General features: G+C 42.3%; 1 protein-coding gene across 1 annotated transcript in view; it reads right to left on the bottom strand.

The window, feature by feature from the left end:
- Positions 1 to 59: 59 nt before the first annotated feature.
- The window catches only part of SLC27A2 (solute carrier family 27 member 2), a 49,099-nt gene continuing 26,211 nt past the window's right edge, over positions 60 to 22,947 (bottom strand). Inside the window, exons 5-10 of the mRNA XM_024567982.4 lie at positions 17,323 to 17,517; positions 8,024 to 8,114; positions 7,245 to 7,443; positions 5,712 to 5,809; positions 1,384 to 1,514; positions 60 to 523 (exon numbers count right to left, since the gene is read on the bottom strand). Coding sequence (XP_024423750.2) covers positions 347 to 523; positions 1,384 to 1,514; positions 5,712 to 5,809; positions 7,245 to 7,443; positions 8,024 to 8,114; positions 17,323 to 17,517 — 891 coding nt within the window. The 3' untranslated portion in view covers positions 60 to 346. The remainder of the gene's footprint in view (positions 524 to 1,383; positions 1,515 to 5,711; positions 5,810 to 7,244; positions 7,444 to 8,023; positions 8,115 to 17,322; positions 17,518 to 22,947) is intronic.

Below are 22,947 nucleotides of genomic sequence, written 5' to 3'. Positions count from 1 at the left end.
CCAATGAGACTGGCAGGCTCAGGGTTTGCATTTAGAACAAAGCAAGGCAAGCGAGTGCATTTCCTATGTTGGCATTCATTTATTTTATTACAGATTTAAAAAATAATGTCCTCCCTCTAACAAGCTTAGTTTGCAAATACAAACAGTAGGTGCACAATGAAAAATAATTATCTCCGAATCCTGTCACTTGCAAAGGTTCAGGTGTAATTTAGAAAAGTATCCCTTTATTGGTATGCATAAAAATGTAACTCACAATCTTCAATCAAATTATTGTTGGATTATATCAAGTGGCTGTATTGGATCCATTCTTTCTTTCTGGAAATATGAGTTATCCTCTTGAGAATACTCAGAGTTTCAGAGTTTCAGCACTTATGGCATTGTAAATGTCCTCAGTCATAGGCACATACATTTCTGCTTTGTCATCCAAGAAATACAAGGCATCTTTGACGACTGCAGGGTCAAAGCCCTCCTTCACGAGGTTCACTTTGCGGTGTTTAAAAGTTACAGTGACCTCAATGGTGTCCTGAAAAAACATCAAACAGTTCACATTGCCTGGTGTTTTGCAAACAGATGAGGGTGCAGGGGGAAGGGGTGGAGGTGGGGCAGTGGGGCAGGCTCCTTGCTAAGAGTTTGCTACAATACAGGTACATCCCGCTTTCTGAAGCTCCGCTAGGGGGCGCTTTGTGGAGGCATTTTCCATGCCCTTAAAGCTTGAAGATCAGCTTTAAGGTTTGGTTCTTCGTCAATTAATAAGTGATGATCTGAGGATACTGCAATTTTCATGTCTCTCAACCACTTCACGGTAAAGCAAATGTCACTGCTTTGTGAACAACAGCAGACGTAATTTTATAGCTGCAGTAATGTCTGGAAATCTAACACTTCTCAACTTTTCAGCATCATAGAGCTCCAAGTCCCAAAGTGAGTGTTAAACTAACCAAGGGGTTTGAGAATGGGGGGGGAAAATCCCTCCAGTGTTGACAGCTAAACCGTTGGTAGTTCCAGCTGCCCAATGATGCCCAATTAAATCTCACACCATAGAAAGGTGCAGGACTTCAGTAGATTCTTTTCATTCTTTAAAACTAAAAACAAATAGGTTCGGAGCATTGCTAAATGTCAGTCACATATCCTCAAACACAGACTTTGTGAGTTACTTGCTAATACTGTTGCTGAATGAACTGGCCTGCCAATTTTAGGGAGAAAGGGATTAGGATTTGGTTTCTGTTAGTTATGTTTTTCTGACATTTCTGCTTCCTTATTGAGCTTCCTGGAAAGGGTAGTGAAAATTTGACCAATGTGGTCACCATGGTAGACGGGGAGCTGCTACCTAAGAGACAGGGGTCTTCACGGGAGGGGATAATTGAACTTGAAAACAAGAGGCTTCACCTGTATCCTTAGAAACCGGGGCCTTGCGTAAGTGGGCAGGTAATCGGCAACATGCTTAAAGATTTTTTTTCCGTCAAATTCATAGTCTTCCTTCATCTTGATCGAGGCCATGCCAATTCGACCCTCGTGACCTAGAAATAAAATGAAAAAATATCAGAGTGTTGTAGCTATTTTCTTTATAATGCTTTTCTGTTTCAAGGAACAGTGCACTGAGACAACATTATGGCATACATTTCTTTTGGATAGTTGGAATTTTTCTTTTGAATATATGTTAAAGTTATAACGAAGTGAAAATACTACTTCCACTACTACATTACTACTACCACTACTCCTACTAGCAGCTATACCTTGATCAAATCTTTACTATATGCCAGGTCTACGGACATCTCATTTAACCCGCACAACAACCATGAAGAGGTTCAAATGTTATCTCCATTTACAGATGAAGAAACAGAGGCTTAAAGACATTAAGAGACTTGTTCAAGTTCACCCAGCAAATAGCAGGCAGGGTCAAAAACTCAGCTGAGGCAGTGTGGCTCTAGATCCCATGCTGGGAATCATCATCCTTCTCAGCAGCCTGGACGGAAACACTCGAGTGGGAAAAGGGTCAAATGGCGGCTAAAGGGATTTTGTTTTGACTCCAGTAAAAAGTCCTTGCTCCACTCATGCATAACTGAGGTCACATGTCCTTTAGATTGCAGTGTCAGCTCTCTGGTACTTCTGGGCACAAACACCACCTTTGAGACTTACGTATTTAATCAGGTTTCCTAATAACTTTGCCTTTCTACATTTTAGAGAATCTGCGAACAGGAGGTGAAGGCAAAGTACAAGGGTGAGCTGTTTTGTGCCCTTCCACTGATGCCAGAGGTTGAGTTGTCCACAGAGGAAACAGACCCAAACAGCTCTTTCTTCCCTCTCAGGCAGGGCAGTAAGTGGAGAGGTCTTAGAAGAATTACATTGTTGTCTTGTGAGGACAGTGGTAATTAGGCAGTAAGTAATCTATCTCCTACCCTATCCAGGAGACCTAGTGGGAGCCCAGGTCCATTTCCCTAACTACTTAGCTGTAATCAGAGAGGAGGAAGGAGCCGCCCTTCGTCACCTGGGCCCCAGCTTTCAAAATCTCTCCCATGGTGATTGTGTGTTTACCTACAGCTCTGAAGGAGGCGGAAAACAAGCGGAAAAAGAAAAGAAACACACCCTCATTTCATTTGCCTCTTATCTGAGGGAGGAAGGGCAGTGGACCCATCTTTCGCTAGGGGTCCCTGGTAGCTCTCTAGAAGGCACCTCACTCAGGAATCTCAAGCATCTAATTTCCTTTTAGAATTAAGATAGAAGCTGATGAACAGAAATCTTCAGCATTGACTGGCTCCCTGCTTCTTGCTCTGGCATTCTGGAGAAGTGAAGGAGCCTGTTGGGTTTCAGGCCTCTGCCCTGACTCATGGAGGTTGGTTTTGGGCTAGTTCAGCTCCAGGAGGAAGGTTCCATCCAGTCTGCAGCAGTTCTAGGCCGGGCTTCTCTAGAACTGCACTGCCCAATATGGTAGACACTGGTCACACATGGCTATTAAAATTAATTGTAATTGAAATGGAAAATTCAGTTTCTCAGCTGCATTAGCCACACTTCAGTTGCTCACAGGGTGGCTACTGGACAGCATATTGGACCGTGCGGATATAGAACAATTTCATCGCTGCAGGAAGTTCTATTGATAAAAGTTCTAGAGAGTAGTTGGATAGTTCTGACACCTAGAAAAAGTTAACTCCATTCTAAATCCCAACCTGTAAGTTCCCTCCTGGTCCAAAACAGATCTGGGAAGGCCCTGTGAAGAGCACAGAACCTGAAATTTGGGAGAGACTTTGGAGTCTCCCTCCACTAGAGCTCATCTCTAATTTTTCATGGCTATAAGAGTTCTCATGGGGTCCCAGGTGGACACCCTGTCTCTTCACTCCCTCCAGCTGGTGGGACATTCCTTACCTCAGGAGACAGTCCATTCTATTGTTGTTTCCTCTGGTTACAGGAGAGTTCTTGGGCTAAAATCTGCTCCTTGGTCATTTTGGCCCATTGGCTTTCTTTTAAAATATTTATTTTTTAAAAGATTTTTAAAAGTTTATTTTTAGAGAAGGGAAGGGAAGGAGAAAGAGGGAAACATCAATGTGTGGTAGCCTCTTGTGCGCCCCCTACTGGGCATGTGGCCTGCAACCCAGGCATGTGCCCTGACTGGTAATTGAACTGTAATCCTTTGGTTTGCAAGTTGGTGCTCAATCCACTGAGCCACACCAGCCAGGGTTCAGCCCATTGGTTTTCATTCTGCACATTGGAGCAACATGGACACACTGGCTCCCTGTTTGTTATAATTTTTTTTTTTTCTGGCACCCCTATGATGTGAATGTTAGACCTCTTGAAGTTGTCCCAGAGGCTGGTTATACTATCCTCATTTTGGGGGTTATTTTTTCTTCTTCTTGTTCTGGTTGGTTCTTTTTTGCTTCCTTATGGTCCAAATCATTGATTTGATTCTTGGCTTCATCTATTTTACTGTTGTTTCCTTGTAAACTGTTTATTTCAGTCCCTGTTTGAACTGACTGCCTCTAGTCATTTGGAAACCATCAGCTTCCTCTTCTTTGTCCTGTATCAGTGGCTTCCAAACCTTACTGGTCATTAGAATCACTTGGGACTTTAGAAAAAACATGAAGATTCTGAGTCCCAAACCCCAGAGGTTCTGATCCATTAGATATGGGCTTTAAAAAGTTTCCCAGGCAATCCTATGGATTGCCCAGGTTTTTGGAACCAGTAGGCCTCAGTGCTTCTCAAGACTTTAGTGTTTTTTAATCGAGGTGAAACATACAATTAATCCATCATTTCAACCATTTTAAAGTGTATAGTTCGGTGGCAGTTAGTGCATTCACAATGTTGTTCAACTACCACCAGGACCTAGTTCCAAACACTGTCATCGCCCCCAAATCAGACTGCAGTGTTGTCAAGAATCACAGAAAGGACTTGTTCAAACACAGCTCCCTGGGCCCCACCCCAGAAAGTCAGATTCAGTAGATCTGGGGAGGGTCTGAGAAATCACATTTTTGACATACTCCTGGCTGAGGATGAGGATGCTGCTGGTTCAGGGACCCATTTTGAAGAGCATTGGGTTAGCTCCTTCCATTCTGTTTCCCAGATTCTCTCACCTTCTCCTACACATTCTTTTGTGTTGTTACCCTTTTAAAACTCAGCATCTAACAGGGTGAGCAACAGGCCAGGTGCGGCCTGTGAGAGCCCCGTGTTGGGGCAAGGCCGGCAACCGTGCTCGAGTTAGTTCAGCCTAAGGTCCAACGTGAGACGTATGTGCAACCCTCACACCTGTGACCCGAGATGTGGCTCTACTTCCTATCCTGTAACTCCCATGAGGTTGGAGAGGAGCAGGTAAAGGAGTCTTGAATATTCTTTAAAAAATAAAAGGACAGCACGAGGTCATATGAAACCATCACAGCTCAGGGAAAAGGGACTTGAGGACTTTCCATGTTGAATAGAGGTAGGAATCCCAAATACTGAGTTCTGGGGGAATGCAGTACCCCTAGCATCTTGTGTTTGGACAATGATTTGGTGGTTTCGGTCCTTCCTGGTGACTATAATTAAAGTGATTTCCTCTTATGACAATGTCCTATCCATACATATCTGATAAATATGTTTTTACTATTTATGTAATTGAAATGAATGATTTCTCTTGACAATCTTAACTACGGGACTGGTATCACCCCCAATTTTAGTGATTTGCCTGAAGTCCAACGGCCAGCAGGTATTGGAGCCAGGCCCCACAACCAGACCTTGGCACTGCCCACCATGCTGGCAGAAGCAGACCTGTAGAAGAAGGCATGGCGACCACTCCGTGTCACGGTTCTGAAACTCAGTCAGGTGCACTGGGTGAGGGACCAGCTTTAAAAGAAGAGTCTGGGCAAAATCAGCTCCTTCCCAATTCTTCCTCTTAGGTGCTGCACTCGCTCTTATTTGTGTCTTGCGTGCCATTTCCCAGCTATCCAGCGTGACACATCTTTTCTTGAGGAGTGCCAAATGCAGCACGGGGCCTTATGTCCTGGAGAGCTTTGGCTTCCCCGAGAGCCCACTGTGGAGCTGAACCACAGAAGGAGGCCAGGTTCAGAGGTATTGACTTGGATGATTTACAAAAGAACATAACCAGATACAGGCCCCTCATTCCCAAGTGGCTGGAAGCGTTGTTCCATTCTCCAGCCGACAGGAGGAGGCAGTGACATGCTTTGCCCTGGGGTTAAAGTTATACTCCGTTACACTATGGATTTAGGCAGAGCTCTGCAGTATTTTGTGCATACCTGGCACGGGCACTCCATACACATTCACTTCTTGGACGAAATCAACCAGCCCTAGTGTGTCAGCGACTTCAGTGGTGGCCACATTTTCCCCTTTCCACCTGGGAGAAAAGGCAAGGTTAGCAGAGGTCCCCGGGGGACTCTGGGCCAGGACTGCAATGGTGGGGTAAAGGTGGCTCCCTTCCCGGGGAGGGGCCTCTGTGGGGAGGCTGCACTCTGTACCCCACGTGGGCCCCCAAGCTCCCCGACTTTGTCATGGGTGAGGAGGCATCCTGCTTGGGGAACAAAAGACAAAGGCATAGACCTAAATAATACAATGTGAAATTTCAGACCAGCCACAAGAAACATGATACACAGAATGATGTTAAAATACAGACTTGGCCTAAGAGAGGCACTGGAAATAAAAAATAAGCCCTCAGTGACATTTTGCTATATTTAAGTCTTTCACCTCTTTCACGGATGTTGGTTGCTATTTAACTTGATTAGTGAACTTCCATTAATAAAATGTCATACGTGTATTTCAGGGTCTCTTGGCCATGAGAAAGCTTTTAATAAGAAAAAATATACTTTATTTGCAGGAATACTATAATGTTAGTGCCCAAGCATGTGCTATTTTTCACTTCATAAAGTTATGTTTTACATTTAAAAAATTGTTTAGATCTCTGAGAAGTATATTTTCAATAACATGAAGACAGCATGTGGAGACAGCAATTTGGAGATTGGCTAGCCTCAATCTCCAAAGTAAGAATACGGATCTTGAGTCATGGAATGTCCCAGATGGAAGGAACTCTGAGGATCACTGAAACCCTCATTCACAGGTAAAGACACTGAGGTGAAGAAAGGTTACCTGCCTTGCTAACACAGACGGTCAGGGGCAGAGGTGAGCCTCAGGCTGTTAACCTCATTCATAGCCCCACACTTTCTCCTACAGCCAGGTAACTTCCCCTCTCACTGATTCATGCGGGAAGTGATTAAGTGTGTGAGGCTCTGTGCTAGGAGCTGGGGCCTGGCCTCAGGGAGTTCATGAAGGAAGGAAGCTGATGAAACACAAGTGTTACAAGGCTGGAGGACTGTGCTACTGCTGGGAATTAATCTCATGGTTTATTACCATGGCTTCAAACGGTTGTGCCGACTTGTGTGTTCTGTGGGAAACCACCCGGGTGGGCATGGAGAGTGGGGGGCAGGGAGCAGGTGAGGCTCGGAACTCCTCACCTCCTCTTCAACTAAATCAGCTCCACCTTAATTCACGTTTGATTTTTATCTGAAGAAAGGCCCCATGGTTGAAAACTGTGAAAATCCCTGGCTCTTCTAAGAGTGGCCAGTAATAACAGAGGAATTGGGTGGGTGAAGCTATTTAGGCTTATTTTCATCTGCATTTTAGAGTGACCCCTCCTGTATTTTACTGCTTTTTTTCTAGGAACACAGAAGGTTGAATTGCCACGCTAAGAGAGAAGAACCATAACCAAAATGGAATGTGATTCCAATTTAGGAGTAAGCCAAATCGTGCATGTTTCTCAATGATTCGGAGAAACCAACCGGAATGTATCTCCAACTCTGTCATGGAAGTAGATGAAATTTTCATTGTCAATCATGAAGAGATCTCCACTGTTGAAATAGATGTCTCCTTTCTTAAAGACGTCTCTCAGTTTTTTCTTCTCCGTCTGAGTCTTTGCTCCAGCATAGCCATTAAATGGTGTAAGTTGTGAGATTCTGCAAACCAGGAGTCCAACTTCACCTAAGATATAAGAACATTTGTTATTTCATGTGCTAGCAGGAGGAGAATTTTATTATTAACCTTCTTTTAAAAGTTGATGCCAGGCACCTCATTAGCAGCAAGCTGGCTGCACATGTAAATGTATATTCATATACATCATATAACACATACGCTATGCACACATGGTACATTATTCTATACAGCTACATGTTAGTAGTTTTTAATATGCTAACTTTGTAGTGAAAAATGATTTACATACATAATTAGACAAATGAACAGTAGTTTTAGCTTAAAGGTAAAAACTTCCTAAAACTATAGTTTTGCATCCAGAATTATACATCCCTTCCTACAAAATGCTTACCTCACAATCAAGAAGTTGTTAAGCTAGGTTTCAAACTCTAATTATGTTCCATGTAGTGGTTAAATTAGTATCTTTTGGAGTTTCTGTAACTATTCCTGAGAGTACAAAAGTAAATCTCTTCTTTTCCCCACTCCGACAAATTTTACCAGGTGTTCGTTTGGGCAGCGATAGGTTAGTTCTTAACAGTCTCTTGGTCAAGGTAAGAACGTGACAGGTTAATTGAACAAAGATCCACTGTACCTTTGGGAACTTTTATGCAATATCCATTTTCATCTCGGACAGGTTCATCTTTCTCCACATCATATTTAATCAGCTCATAAGATATGACTTTCTAGGAAAATTAAAATAGATAATTTTGAGCATATATTTTCATATTTTTATTTTTTATTGAGGCATAGCACACATAAAATATGTAAAGAACACATAAGTGTACAGCTTGGTGAATTTTATGTATGTGTATACCCACGTAACTACCACCCAGATCAAGATATTAAATATTTTTATTACCTGATTTTTCCCTGCTGAGGAGTCAGTGGCCTGGGCTAAAGTGTAGAGGTCTGGGCAGGCTTAAGGGGTGTCAGTTACGGACTTGTATGGCTTAGGGGTGGAGGCCATTCCACCCACTTTCCTGTGATCCTGACTGGTTCCTTCCTCTCACTGTGGATTGGCTAGCCTCACTCTCCGAGCTCTTGGGAGACCTACCCTCTAGTCCCTTGGCGGATCCACCCTGCTGAGGCTGTGCAGTAGCTGGGACAGTCTGAGTTGTGTGGCTCTGGGGCTGGGGCAGGGGCCACATACCTCATATTACCCCAAACATGACTGGCACCTCTCCCCCTCTTGACTCCCAATGGCCCCTCCCTGCTGAGATCGAGCTTCTGGCAGAATGTAGGAAAGATCGAGTTGCGTGGCTCTAGGACAGGGGAAATTTTTCCCTTACATACCTGACTGGTGCAGATCCTTCCCTTCATTGGTTGGTCTGTTTAGGCCTGATAAACTGCTGGCCCCATCCTGCTGACTCTTCAGATGACTCTCTGACACCTCACTCTAACACAAAGGTGTGTGAGCACCCAGAGGGTGTCACCTGACTTGCTATACCCTGGGACATTTGCTGAGTAGCCTTAGGCAGAACATTGGCACCAAGATTGAACCCATATAGATCTAGAGAACATCTCTCACCCCTACCTGGCGACTCACTGAGAACCTATTACATGCAACTCTAGTACTGCCAGAGTGTTGGGAAGTGCCCTGCCTGGTTTCAGAAGCTTTAACCCCTCATGGCTAAGGCTGAGTAAAAAGCCTTGGGACCATAAGCCATTAAGGAGATAAAGCTTATCCTCCCAGCAGGGGTGCAGCCTCTGCCACCTTTATACTTCACCCTGCTTGGCCCTGGGCAGATGACTGGTTAGCCAATGACAGGTAAGATCACTCAAAGGAGGGACAACCTAAGACAGACATGGTTGCAAAGGGGCCATCAGGGAAGGACTTGGGGGACTATAGAAAAGGGGTGATGGACCCTTACCCCTCAGCTTTGTCATAGCCTGGGTCCTCATTCTATCTGTAAAAAGGCTCCTAATTTCTTTTTTTAAAAATATATTTTATTGATTATGCTATTACAGTTGTCCCATTTTCTCCCCTTCCTTCTCCTCTGCCCTGCACACCCCCTCCCACCCACATTCCCCCCCACTATAGTTCATGTCCATGGGTCATACATGTAAATTCTTTGGCTTCTACATTTCCTATACTATTCTTACCCTCTCCCTGTCTATTTTCTACCTACCATATAGGCTACTTATTCTCTGTACCTTTTCCCCCATTCCCCCCTCCCACTCCCCTGCTGATAACACTCCATGTGATCTCCATTTCTATGATTCTGTTGCTGTTCTAGTTGTTTCCTTAGTTTGCTTTTGTTTTTGTTTTTTAGGTGTGGTTGTTAATAACTGAGTTTGCTGTCATTTTTACTGTTCATATTTTTTACCTTGTTTTTCTTAGATAAATCCCTTTAACATTTCATATAATAAGGGCTTGGTGATGACGAACTCCTTTAACTTGACCTTATCTGAGAAGAACTTTATCTGCCTTTCCATTCTAAATGATAGCTTTGCTGGACAGAGTAATCTTGGATGTAGGTCCTTGCCTTTCATGACTTGGAATACTTCTTTCTAGCTCCTTCTTGCCTGTAAGGTCTCTTTTGAGAAATCACCTGACAGTTTTATGGGCACTCCTTTGTAGGTAACTGTCTCCTTTTCCCTTGCTGCTTTTAAGATTCTCTCCTTATTTTTAATCTTGGGTAATGTAATTATGATGTGCCTTGGTGAGTTCCTCCTTGGGTCCAACTTCTTTGGGACTCTCTGAACTTACTGGACTTCCTGGAAGTGTATTTCCTTTGCCAGATTGGAGAAGTTTTCCTTCATTATGTTTTCAAGTAAGTTTTCCATTTCTTGCTCTTCCTCTTCTCCTTCTGGCACCCCTATGATTTGGATGTTGGGACATTTAAAGTTGTCCTGGAGGTTCCTAAGCCTCTCCTCACTTTTTTGAATTCTTGTTTCTTCATTCTTTTCTGGTTGGATGTTTATTTCTTCCTTCTGCTCCAAATTGTTGATTTGAGTCCCTGTTTCCTTCCCTTCACTGTTGGGTCCCTGTATATTTTTCTTTATTTCACTTTGCATAGCCTTCACTTTTTCCTCTATTTTGTGACCATAATCAATCATTTCTGTGAGCAGCCTGATTACCAGTGTTTTGAACTCTGCATCTGATAGGTTGGCTATCTCTTCATCACTTAGTTGTATATTTGGAGTTTTGATCTGTTCTTTCATTTGGGCCTCTTTTTTTTTTTTTTTTTGGTCTTGGAGAGCCTGTTACATAAAGGGGTGGAGCCTTAGGTGTTCACCAGGGCGGGACAACCCACATGGCTGTGCTGTGAGGCTGTATGTTGGGGAGGGGTCCAAGAGGGAACAATGGCACTTGCTCTGCTCTCTGCTGGCTTTCAGTCTCTTCCTCTGCTACCCACAACCAAATTGGGCCCTTCTGGTGCTGCTTCCCAGTATATGGGTTTGTGTACATTCTAGGACCCTGTGGGTCTCACCAACGAACTCTCCTGTGAGGCTGGGAGTTTCTCAACCCCCACAGGTGTTTTCAATGAGTGGTTTGAGGATTTATTTCCCTGAGCAGGAGCCCTAGGTTGCATGATCTGTTGCTGGGTCCACCAGCCCTTGTCTTGCCCGCCCGCCCTTGTCTTGCCCGCCCCGATCCTCCAGCCACAGCCTTGCCATGAGTCCTCTCTGCCCGGCTGCCCATCTCCGTCCCTCCTACTGGTCTGTGAATGTGTCTTCTTTATCTCCTTGGTTGTCAGACTTCCATACAGTTCAATTTTCTGTCAGTTCTGGTTGTTTTTTGTTTTTACATTGTTGTTGTCCTTCTTTTGGTTGTGCGAGGAGGCACAGTGTGTCTACGTATGCCTCCATCTTGGCCAGAAGTCTCAAAAGTCTCCAAATCTCTTGGCTGCCTTACTTCCCCCACATGACTTAAGCCTGAAACAATGCCGGAGGGGGGTGCGGCCCTGTGCTGGAAAGGGCAGTTTCTGGGGCAATCCGGCCTAAGAAAGAATGCATAAAATCCTGTGAAACCTGCTTTGCTAAGAATACCCTGAATTTAAATGATAAGGGTCCAAGCAAAAAATGAGTTTGTTTCCCAAAGTTTTATGGCCCTATCTGACCCTGACTCAGAATAAGCCTTCATAGTTCTTTGAATGTTATCTATTGTTTGATCATTACTGCCTGAAAATGATTGATGAGCTTTACATATACACCCTGCATTCTTATGCAAATAAACCAAATAAAAGTCCATTGAAGAACAGGCTGAAGGCCTTTCTCCTTTGAGAGATTGGCCACCTTTCCTCCTTAAGCAAATCATGTCTTAGTAGACTTATTCTCATCTGCAGCAGCTGGGGTTGGGGGAGCTCTGTGGGTGCAGCCCCCCAACACTAGAGGCTCTTTCAGTGATTAATCCTAATAAGCAGTCAGCAGATGGAGACAGGTGGAGGAAGACCTCAGGGTTCCTAGGAATTTTTGCTGACTTGTTCCTGGATTCAGTGCTTGTAAAAGCAAGCCTTAGTGCACAGCTTTATCCTCTGAGCACACACCCAGATCCAGCAGAGGCAGCCACAGCTGTGGATGACTTTGTAGTTATAAATACGTTGCCCAGGGCCAGTCACAGCAAGTGTCTGACATTGATCTGCACCAGAGTCCCTCCCAAGAAGCCCCACAATCAGCATAATCAGTGGCCAGCTTCAGACAACATGAGAACAGGATCCAATTAGCTTCGTAAGTGGCATATGCAAAGAGAGATCTCAGCAGGCAGCAGACCCTGCTGAGGCAAATTCTACTCTAAGTGGTCAGCATACACACTGTGGTTGGATTGATCATTACAATTAGCCAGCCTGAGGGTTAACCTCACACACATATGAGTCAATAGCAATCAAATCTCAATTACAACAGGAGGGCCAACATAATCCACACAAGGGACACTCCTGGAGCACCCAGTGCAAGTGATCAAGGAGACTGTGCCATGGGGCCCCACAAAACACCTACTACATAAGACCATCCTACCAAGACTTGGAACCACCGCAGGTCTACCTAACACATAGAAACAAACACAAAGAGGCAGCCAAAGTGGGGAAACAAATAAACATGTCCCAAATGAAAGACATAAGAAATCTCCAGCTTAATGGAATGGAGGCAAGCAATTTACCAGATATAGAGTTCAAAATAATGGTTGTAAGAATAATCAAGGAACTTAGGGGAAGAATGGATGAAATTAATGAGAATTTAACCAAAGAGTCAGCAAACATAAAAAAGGACATAGAGACCATAACAAAGAACCAGTCAGAAATAATGACTACAATGTCTGAAGTGAGCAATACACCAGAAGGATAAAACAGTAGTTTAAACAAAGCAGAAGCTTGAACCAGTGATTTGGAAGACAAGGTAGAAGAAAACACCCAATCTGAACAGCAAACAAGAAAAAAGAATTGCTCTGGCCAGGTGACTTAGTTGCTTGGAGCATCATTCTGTACACCAAAGGTTGTGGGTTCAATTCCTGGTCAGGGAACATACCTAGGTTTCAGGTTCAATCCTCTATAGGGGTGTAAACAGTGGGGGTTGTGATTGATGTTTCTCTCTCATATCAATGTTTCTCTCTCACCCTCCCTATCTCTCCCTTCCTCTCTCTCTAAAATCAATAAAAACATATCCTCAGGTGAAGATTAAAGAAACAGGAAAAAAGAATTGCTCTGGCTGGGTGGCTCAGTTGATTTGAGTGTAGTCTCATGTACCAAAATGTTGTGGGTTCAATCCTTGTCAGGGTACATACCTAAGTCGTAGATTCCATCCCTGTTGGGGTGCGTATGGGAGGGAACCAATTGATTTTTCTCTCATGTCTCTCTTTCTCATCAATAAACACATATCCTCAGATGAGGATCAAAAAAAATCATAGATACAGAGAATGTTCAAATGGTTGTCATATGGGAGTGGGGTTACAGGATGGTCACAAAAGGTGAAGGGATTAAGAAGTACCAGTTGGTAATTAAGGAATAGTCATGGGGATGTAAAGTATAGCATAGGGAATAGAGTAGCCAAAGAACATATATGCATGACCCATGGGCATGGACAATGGTGTGGGGATTGCTTGAGGGAGCAGAGGGGAGTTGGGGGAAAAGGGAGAAATTGGGACAACTATAATAGCATAAACAATAAAATATAATTTATAAATTTTTTTGAAGATCAAGGAAGAAATCAACAGATACCTTGAAACAAATGAAAATGAGTACAAAACAACCCAAAATTTATAGGACACAGCAGAAGCAGTCCTAAGAGGAAAATTCATAGCATACAAGCATACCCCAACAAACAAGAAAATTGCAGTTAAACAATCTAACTTTACACTTAAAGAAGCTTAAAAAGGAACAACAAACAAAGCCCAGAGTAGAAGAAAGGAATTAATAAAGATCAGAGCAGAAATAAACAAAATAAAGTCTAAAAAAGCAATACAATGTCAATGAAACCAAGAGCTGGTTCTTTGAAAAGATAAACAAGGTTGATAAACCTTTAACCAGACTCATCAAGAGAAAAAGAGAAAGGACCCAAATAAGTAAAATCAGAAATGAAGGAGAAGTAACAATGGATACCACAGAAATATAAGAGAGTGTAAGAAAATATTACCAACAACTATATGCCAACAAATTGAATAATATGGTCAAAATGGATAAATTTCTTACAGTCTTCCAAAACGAAATCAGGAAGATTCAGAGAATCTGGAGAGACAGATTACAACTAATGAAATTAAAGCAGTGATAAAAAAAACTCTCAACAAACAAAAGCCCTGGACTGGATGGCTTCACAAGGGAATATTACCAAACATCCAAATAAGAACTAACACCTATCCTTCTAAAACTATCCCAAAAATTCACAGGAGGAAAGACTCACAGCTCATTTTAGGAGGCCAGAATTATTTTAATTCCAAATCCAGATAAAGACACTACAAAGGAATAAAGTTATAGGCCAATACCCTGATGAACATAGATGCTAAAATCCTCAACAAAATATTAGGAAACTGGATCCAGCAATACCTTAAAAAGATCATACGCCATGGTCAAGTGGGATTTATTCTGGGGATGCAAGATTGGTACAATATCCACAAATCAATAAATGTGATTCACCAAATAAACTGAATGAAGTATAAAAATCCAATGATCATATCAATAGATGCAGAAAAAGTATTTGATAAAACCCTGTACCCATTTATGATAAAAACTCTCATCAAAATGGGAATAGAAGGAAAATACCTCAATACAGTAAAGGCCGGATATGACAAACCCATAGCCAACATCATGCTCAAGGGCAAAAATTAAAGTATTCCCTTACTATCAGGAACAAGGCAGAGATTTTCACTTTCACCACTTTCATTAAATATAATATTGGAAATCCTAGCCATAGCAATTGGCAAAAGAAGAAATAAAAGGCATCCAAATTAGACAGGAAGAAGTAAAACTGTCATTATATGTACGTGACATGAAAACCCTAAAGATTCTTCTCCAAAACTACTAGAACTGATAAATGAATTTAGTAAAGCAGCAGAATATAAAATAAATATCCAGAAATTAGTTGCATTTCTCTCATCCAGGTACTAACCAGACCCAACCCTGCTTAGCTTCCGAGATCAGATGAGATCAGGCGTGTTCAGGCCTGATCAGTGGCCATAGACTAGTTGCATTTCTATACACCAATAATTTCCTATCAAAATGGAAACCAAGAAAACCGTCCTATTTAAAAATGCATTAAAAAATACCTAGGAATAAACTTAACCATGGTTAAAAAAGACCTGTGCTCAGAAAATGATAAGACACTGAAGAAAGTTAAAAAGATACAAATAAGTGAAAGCATATACCATTTTCATGGGTAGGAAGAATTAACATCACTAAAATGTCCATACTAACCAAAGCAATCTATAGATTCAATGCAATTCCTATCAAGATATCAATAGTGTATTTCACAGAACTAGAACAAATATTTCAAAAATTTCTTTGGGATAACACAATACCCTGAATAGCCACAGCAATCTTGAGAAAGAAAAACAATGTTGGAGGAATCACGTTGCCTGATATCAAAATACACTACGAGTAATCAAAACAGCATGGTACTGGCATAAAAACAGATATATAGACCATGGAACAGAATAGAGAGCCCAGAAATAAAACCACATCTTTATGGTCGATTAGTATTTTACACAGGAAACAGAAACATACACTGGAGTGAAGATAGTCTATTTGGTAGATGGTTTTGGGAAAATTGGTCAGATACATACAAAAAAATGAAACTAGGATACCATCATATACTTAACATGGATTAAAGACTTAAATGTTAGATTTGAAACCATAAAAATCCTAGAAGAAAACATAGGCAGTCTCAGACATTTCTTCTAGCAATATATTTTTCTGATAAATCGCCTTAGGCAAGGAAAACCAATAGCACTACATCAAACTAAAAAGGCTTTGTACAGCACATGAAACCATCAACAAACTGAAAACACAACCCACTGAATAGGATAACATATTCATTAATGATACATATGCTAAGGGGTTAATATCCAAAATTTACAAAGAACTTACACAACACCAAAAAAAAAAGCAAACAATGCAATTTAAAAAGGGGCAGGACATGAACAGACACTTCTCTGAAGAGGACATACAAATGGCCAATAGACATATGAAAAGATTCTCAATATCACCAATCATCAGAGAATTGCAAATTAAAACCATAGTGAGATATCACCTCATACCTCTCAGAATGGCTATCACCAATAAATCAATAAACAACAAGTTTTGGGGAGGATGGGGAAAAAAGGGAACCAATGTGCATTTCTGGTCAGAATGCAGATTTGTGCAGACACTGTGGAAAATGGTGCAGTATGGTTTACCTCAAAAAATTACAAATGGAAGTGCCTTATGACCTAGCAATTCCACTTTTGAAATATATCTAAAGAAACCCGAAACACTAATTTAAGAGAATATATGCACCCCTAGTTTCACTGCAGCGTTATTTATGATAGCCCAGATATGGAAGCAGCCCAAGTGCCCATCAGTCGAAGAGCGGATAAAAACGCTGTGGTACATTTACACAATGGAATACTACTCAGCGGTAAAAAAGAAGGAAGTCGTACTTTTATGACTGTGGATGGATCTGGACAACATTATGCTAAGTGAAATAAGCCAGTGGGAGAAAGACAAGTACCATATAATTTCACTTATATGTGGAATCTAATGAACAAAAAAACCCTAACAAACAAAACAGCAACAAACTCAGCTGTCAGAGGGGAAGGGATCTTGGGGCTGGGTTAAAAAAAAAAAAAAGCTGAAGGGATTAAGCAAAAACAAAAACAAACAAACAAAAACCCCAAACAACCAAAAACCCAAAAGCCTCATAGAGAGACAACAGCATGGTCATTATCGGAGGGAAATGGGGATGGAGGGAGGCAGGAGAGGGTAAAAGGGGGGTAAGTGGTGATGGAGACATGACTTGGGGTGGTGAACACACAATACAATAAGATGGGGGAACTCAAGAGTTAAAGGTTTTAGCTGTAGTTATAGTCAATAGGATTAAGTGATTTATGCTTATAGAAAACATTATTCCAGGAACTGGAATGCATGACCTATGTGACTCCAGAAGGTCAACAAGCCATTCAACCTTTGTGCCCTAGGGGATCTACAAGCTATCCATCTTTTCAACGGATGAATACTTTACCTGAATTGCAGATGGCAAAGGCATAATGGGTTGCTGCTCACCGAAATTAAGATTTTCAAATTAGAGCAACCCATCTTATTGAGGTGCTTGTCACAGAGACTGAGCAAAACCTCTCTTGCTGATATGGATGGACCACAGCTCTGATGCTTCATGAAATTCTGATAATAACACCATGACGACATAGCTTTGAAGGAATCTCTATTCTGAAAACCTGCAATACACGCTCTCATTTTTCAATGTACTTACTCTATGCAGGTAGTTTACTCTTCCAACAGCACCAATTTTTCTCGTATAATTTGCAAAGCCGACATTGCCTTCAGTGGAAGCATAGAATTCAAAAATATGAATGTCCCCAAATCTTTTGATGAATTCTCTCCACACATCTCCTCGCAAGCCATTTCCTATTGCCATTCTCACTTTGTGATCACGATCGTTTGGTTTCTGTTGTAGGAAGAGAGGACACCAAATGGAAACATCTCTAGAGACTGTACTTATATATTAGCAATTGCTTTTATGGTTCTATATATTTATGTTGGTTACAAATTCACCTTAGTACACACCTTTTTCTATTACCCACATATGTAACTCCTCTCCCCCCAATACACACAGTATGGGCCAACAGGCAGCCCTCGGATTCTCTCATTTTGGTTTGTAAGAGGCCAGGTGAGACGGTTTGATAGAACTAAGTGATGCCAACATTTAATCTGTATCCAGTCTGAAGCTAGAACAGTGTACACATCGTTTTGTTGAATTGCTAGAAAGGAGGAGCCACATGGCAAAGATCTGTCAGAGACTAAAACAATCTGAAGTAATGATTTTCATCTGACAAGGAAGAAGAAAACTGGGAACACAGTCCAAAGAGAAAGACAGAATCATTTTCCAGAGAGTCGTAAAGAGCAATAATGTGAGGGCCTGAGAGGCTGGAGAGAAGCATCTGGATCATCTCATTTGACAGACTCAGCCAATGAAACTGTCCCAGTGGGATGGGGTGGGAAGGGAAGAGTGGGAGGAAACCAGCTCCCAGTTGCCTCAGGTGGCCGGGGAGGAGTGTGCTTGGCTGTAAATAAAACTCACAAAGGAAAAGCTGTTTGTGAGTGTGAGAACTAAAGCAGGGCTTGTGTCAGCGAGAGGGGGTGTGTTAAGACTGGGTGGTGTTCCATTCAACCATATCCTTTATGGGGCCCCTGAAAATATGTCTAACCCTATGGTCATTTTAATGACCTTTTAGATCAATAAGGCAATTGATGTCCTCAAGGAGATCACAGCCTGTGGGGAGAGCCAGGCAAATAAATAAGTATAATTTTAACTTGCAAGTTTTGTAACTCTATGATCTTTAACAGAAAACCGAATGGAATGGGGTAAAAGTGCTAGGTAACTAGGACTCTCCTCAAACAACAAGTTTAAATTTCTTTGATTGAACAGCCGTTTGCTTAAGAGTGAACGCTCTAAAGAGTATATATTATTTACTATCTGCGAACCCGCTGTGCTGTGGTTTAGGATAAGAGTCCCTCTTTGAAGAAAACTGTTCAAAGAGAGCGGCTGGCCGTTCTCCCATAAAGGGGAGGGCGTTTGATAAGGCAGTTACAAACCAAAGCAAAACAAACCTCGGATTGGTTTCCATGAGGGAGGAGCCGAGGGACCAGGGGAGCAGCACATATGCAGTTAATTTTTAAGTAGCTTCTTGGCTGAAACTCAGGTGGTGAAGCTCGTTCAGGAACCCCAACCAGAGAGGTGGGCGGACACTAGCCACTGGTAAAATCTGGGCCCCTTAAGCAACATTACTGAAGAAGAAATGTATAGAGAACCATGGCAGGTACTGTGGATAATAACAGAAGTCTATTTGACCTCAAAGGCACTTACAATCTAGTGGGGGAGTGTTGGAGAGTTCCCTGAAAAGCCTTCTGGACCTGCATGCACCCTAGGTCCACAGGTCACTGGATCTACTCCCTTTTATAATTACTAAGTACCTCTCAGTAATGAGACCATACGACTGGCTTGGCCGGGGCTGTCTTGGCATATGCCTGTTGGCTGCATGTGCTTATTGCACTCCTTTTACTCTCAAGTGTCTCTGTTTGGACAATGAATTGTATGGTCATCTTGTCTGTCCTTAAGTCACTGTTCTCGGTAAGAGCTGCCAGCTTTTCAGGGAGCACCCTCACTGTCACTCTAGGAATAAAGCACCACAAGTATTTGAAGAATACTTACTTGGGCTTGAAAGTAACTAACTGACCTGGGGCTTACCTGCTCCCAGACCTGTGTGAGAAGCTCCAAAGTAGCATTCCCACGTGTAAACCCAAGACCTTCCTTATTCCATATGCAGCCCGCAATCACCCTGTTAGCTCATTTCCTTGTCTAATGGGTGCTGACCATCTATCTATCTCCCCCGTTCAATAGTAAATGCCTTCGAGGCCGAGTGTATTTCTGTGTTATCCATAGTACCTGGGCCTGTGCCGCGCATAGAGTGCAATCCCTGCAGCAAAAGAAGGAATAACTTCCACCAGGAAACCCTCGACTTTCCTGTGCAACAGCACAAGGGCAGGGTGGAGGGTGCAGGAGGCTGCAGGTGCCGTGGGTGTGTGGGAAGTGGGCCAGCCTCACAGGTGTAGCTGCGGGTGGCAGGTAGCTGGGTCATAGGCACAATACCACAGGCTCAGTTTTCACCGTAAACTGAGGGATCTTATTACATCAGCAGAAGGGATTAAGGCTCTAGGCTGGAAATGTTTGTGGACACAAACCGCGAGATCCTGGGGCCTTCTGAGTTGGCTGGTTCTCAGGTTGGCTTTCGCTCCCAGTGGCTGAGAGTATTAGCTGCGACTTGAGTTTCCTTTCCCAGAGGAGAAATGGTGTTTTCACATCACCAAAGCCCCTCCTCAAAAGAACTAACCGTATTTTAGGTCAAGGGTCACCTGGTTCAGTTCTTTTAAATAAGGATCAAACCTTGTATTCCATATTGGAGGTAAGCTGCAACATGCAAACACACCTGCAGGGACTTAAATCCACCCTGGGATTTAGTGACTGGTGAAGGGTGAGAGGTCAGGGTATCCAGAGAGGAATATAAGGCACCAGGTAATTAGAGGAAGCAAAAAACTTTCATTGCGGGCTTTACTACGTGTCTGACATTTGACCTGTACTGTCTTATGTCACCCCACTAAATTTAATAAAAACATTTTAAAATGTGAATGGTAATAAAGCATTTGCTTTATATTACAATTGGAAAAAAAAAACCCCTGAAGCCTGAGAGGATTAAAATAATTTGCCAAAGTCACATAGGTAGCAACATGATTGCGCCAAGATTCAAATCCAAATCTATGTGACTTTACAGAGTGCTCTTTTCTCTTCATTAAAAAAAAAAATAGTGACACACACATGGTTTAAGAATCCAATGGTACTGAAAGGCTCTTAAATGAAGAAAGCTGTTCATTGTACTTCTCTGTCCTCTTCCTTTGCCCCTACTTACTACCCAGAGGCAGACACTTTTAATTCTTGCAGCTGTTTCTTATCCTGATTTCTAAATTGAATGCTTATACTGCTATCTTTTGATTGATCAAATTTAGACATTATTTATTGATGTACTACTGTGCTAGATAAGACTTATGCTGTCTTCCATTTTTCCAATATCGTAATTTCGGTTAAATCAATATTCAGTGCTCACAGCATTTTGCTCATAATATACTATTGATGAGCCAAGTAATATACTATGACCACATTCTTGAATACATTTTTGCTTTTCCTGGAATTAATTGCCTCCTTGACCCTTTGCTTTCTTTTCTTAGTTTCTCTTTGTAGGTCTTTTCTCACCATCCAACAGCCTCTAAGTGAAATTTTCCTTATAGTGAAATCAATCAGATGACGTAATTTCCATTATGTTCCTTTCAGCCTTTGGCTCCAGTCTGGACCAGCTGCTCCCCAGGCCTGGGGATTCCCTTCACTGCTCCTTCCTGGATCCTGGGTCTTCATCTCTCTCTTTTCACTCTCCTGTTTGGGTGGAACACTTTCCCTAGTAATTTCCTGAAGGAGGGTGCATAGGAGGTAAATTATTTTGAGACTTCGAATGTCTGAAACTATTCTTATTGTACACTTGATCAATAACTTGATTGGATAGGCAACAATTTTTACTTAGTATTTTGAAGGCACCGCTCCTTTGTCTTCCAACTTGCAGTGTTGTCGGCAAGTCAAATGTTATTCTTACAGAATCTTTTCCTTCTCTTTTCGTGGTGGACTTAATTTCGTCCTGGCATAGTTTTTATTGGGTCCTCTATTGGCCTTTCCAATCTGTCTCTCAGTCTTCGGAAATTTTTTTTGTGTTATTTCTTTGATAATTTCCTCCCCTGCATTTTTCTCTATTCTTTTCCTGATTTCCCATTAATGAGATTTTGGATCTTTTGGATTGATATTCTAATTTTATTATCTTGTCTCCCCTCATGCCTATCACTTTATCTTATCTCCAACTTTCTGTAAGATTTCTTAACTTTATCTTCCAAACTTTCTATGAATTAAAAAATTTTTAAATCATATTTTTACTTTTTCAGGAGGTGTTATTCTTTTCTTTGACAGCATACTATTCTTGTTCTATGGATACAATATCTTCTCTAACATCCCTGAGGATGTTAATTACAGGTTTTGGTAAATTCTGAATGGATGCTGCTTCTTTTTTTCTTTAAACGATCTTTCCTGCTGGAGGCTTTCCTCAGGTGACTGCTGATACTTGATGTCCGTTTATATTTGGAAATCAGGCAACTAAAAGATGTCTGAACAGCTTTGTGTGGTGAGGAGGCGCTGTTTTCAGGTGGGCTGCACTGTCTGGTGACGGGTTAGTGAGCCAAAGTTCAACTTCTTTTCTGGGAAAGTTGAGTTCTTCCTAAGAATGACCCTCCTCCATCTCTTGCCTACAAGCATAAACTGGCTACTGGAGGTCTAAAAACTGTATAGGGAAAGGGAGCTGCAGTTTCCCTGGTCAGTAAATAAATACTGACTCAATCTCTATTTTCAGTGCCTCACCCCTTTCCTGCCCTACTCTTGGGGTCCTTGAGTTCAAAGCTTCTCTAGGTCTTCATCAGAGAATAAATCTCCTACGTCCTCTAAGGGTGGCAGAGGAGAGCAGCAGGTCTAGCTGTATCCTGCACAGACTTTTACTTTCCAAAGTCCTCCTGTTTTCAAGCCTGATACCTGACCCCATCTTCAGCTGTGTTTGGTGTCTCCAGTTTCCTTCCTCTTGGCACCTGCTGCTTAAGTTTCACCTCCCTCGGTCCTGCGGTGCTGGTCACCTCCATATTCAGCTTTGTAAGACGTAGTTCCCTCTTGCCATGTCTCAATTTCTAAGACAATGGAGCTTGTGTGTCTTTTTCTTGTCCTCTTGGTTTTGGGGAGACTTCCAAGAGGTGAAAGGGCAGAAGGTATTCACCATCTTAGAAAAAATTCCTGAGTCCGTGTTCTTAATAATGAATATGCTAGACCGCAGCCTGGCTCCCTGAGGAGAGAAGAAAGCACCCACTAGAGGGATAAAAGGGTGAAGCCAGACTTCTCTGCTTCACAGAAGAGGCCTTTCTCCCTCCAGTGTATCTTCCAACTGCAGCCAAAGGACCATCTAGCAACACCATCTTCTACATCACTCTCCCATGAAAGGCCCTTTGGTGGTGCTTTGTCACAGTCACATTCAGTTCTTAGCAAAGGCCCAGTCCATCAGTCCCACCTTCTGCCACACCTCCTGCAGTGGCCAATATGCCAGCTCCTTCATCCCACTGCCCCGCACATGTGTTCCAGCCAACTGGAGGCCCTTCTTTCCCTGCATGGCCGGAAATCTTCTCTGCATCCTTCCAAACTCTCCTTCTGTGGCAAACCTTCCCTGATTCTGCTCTTTCCCTCTTTCCTCTG

This window comes from Desmodus rotundus, chromosome 7 (assembly GCF_022682495.2).
Source record: "Desmodus rotundus isolate HL8 chromosome 7, HLdesRot8A.1, whole genome shotgun sequence".
NCBI classification, from domain to species: Eukaryota; Metazoa; Chordata; class Mammalia; order Chiroptera; family Phyllostomidae; genus Desmodus; species Desmodus rotundus.
This window is presented reverse-complemented; position numbering and strand designations above follow the sequence as displayed.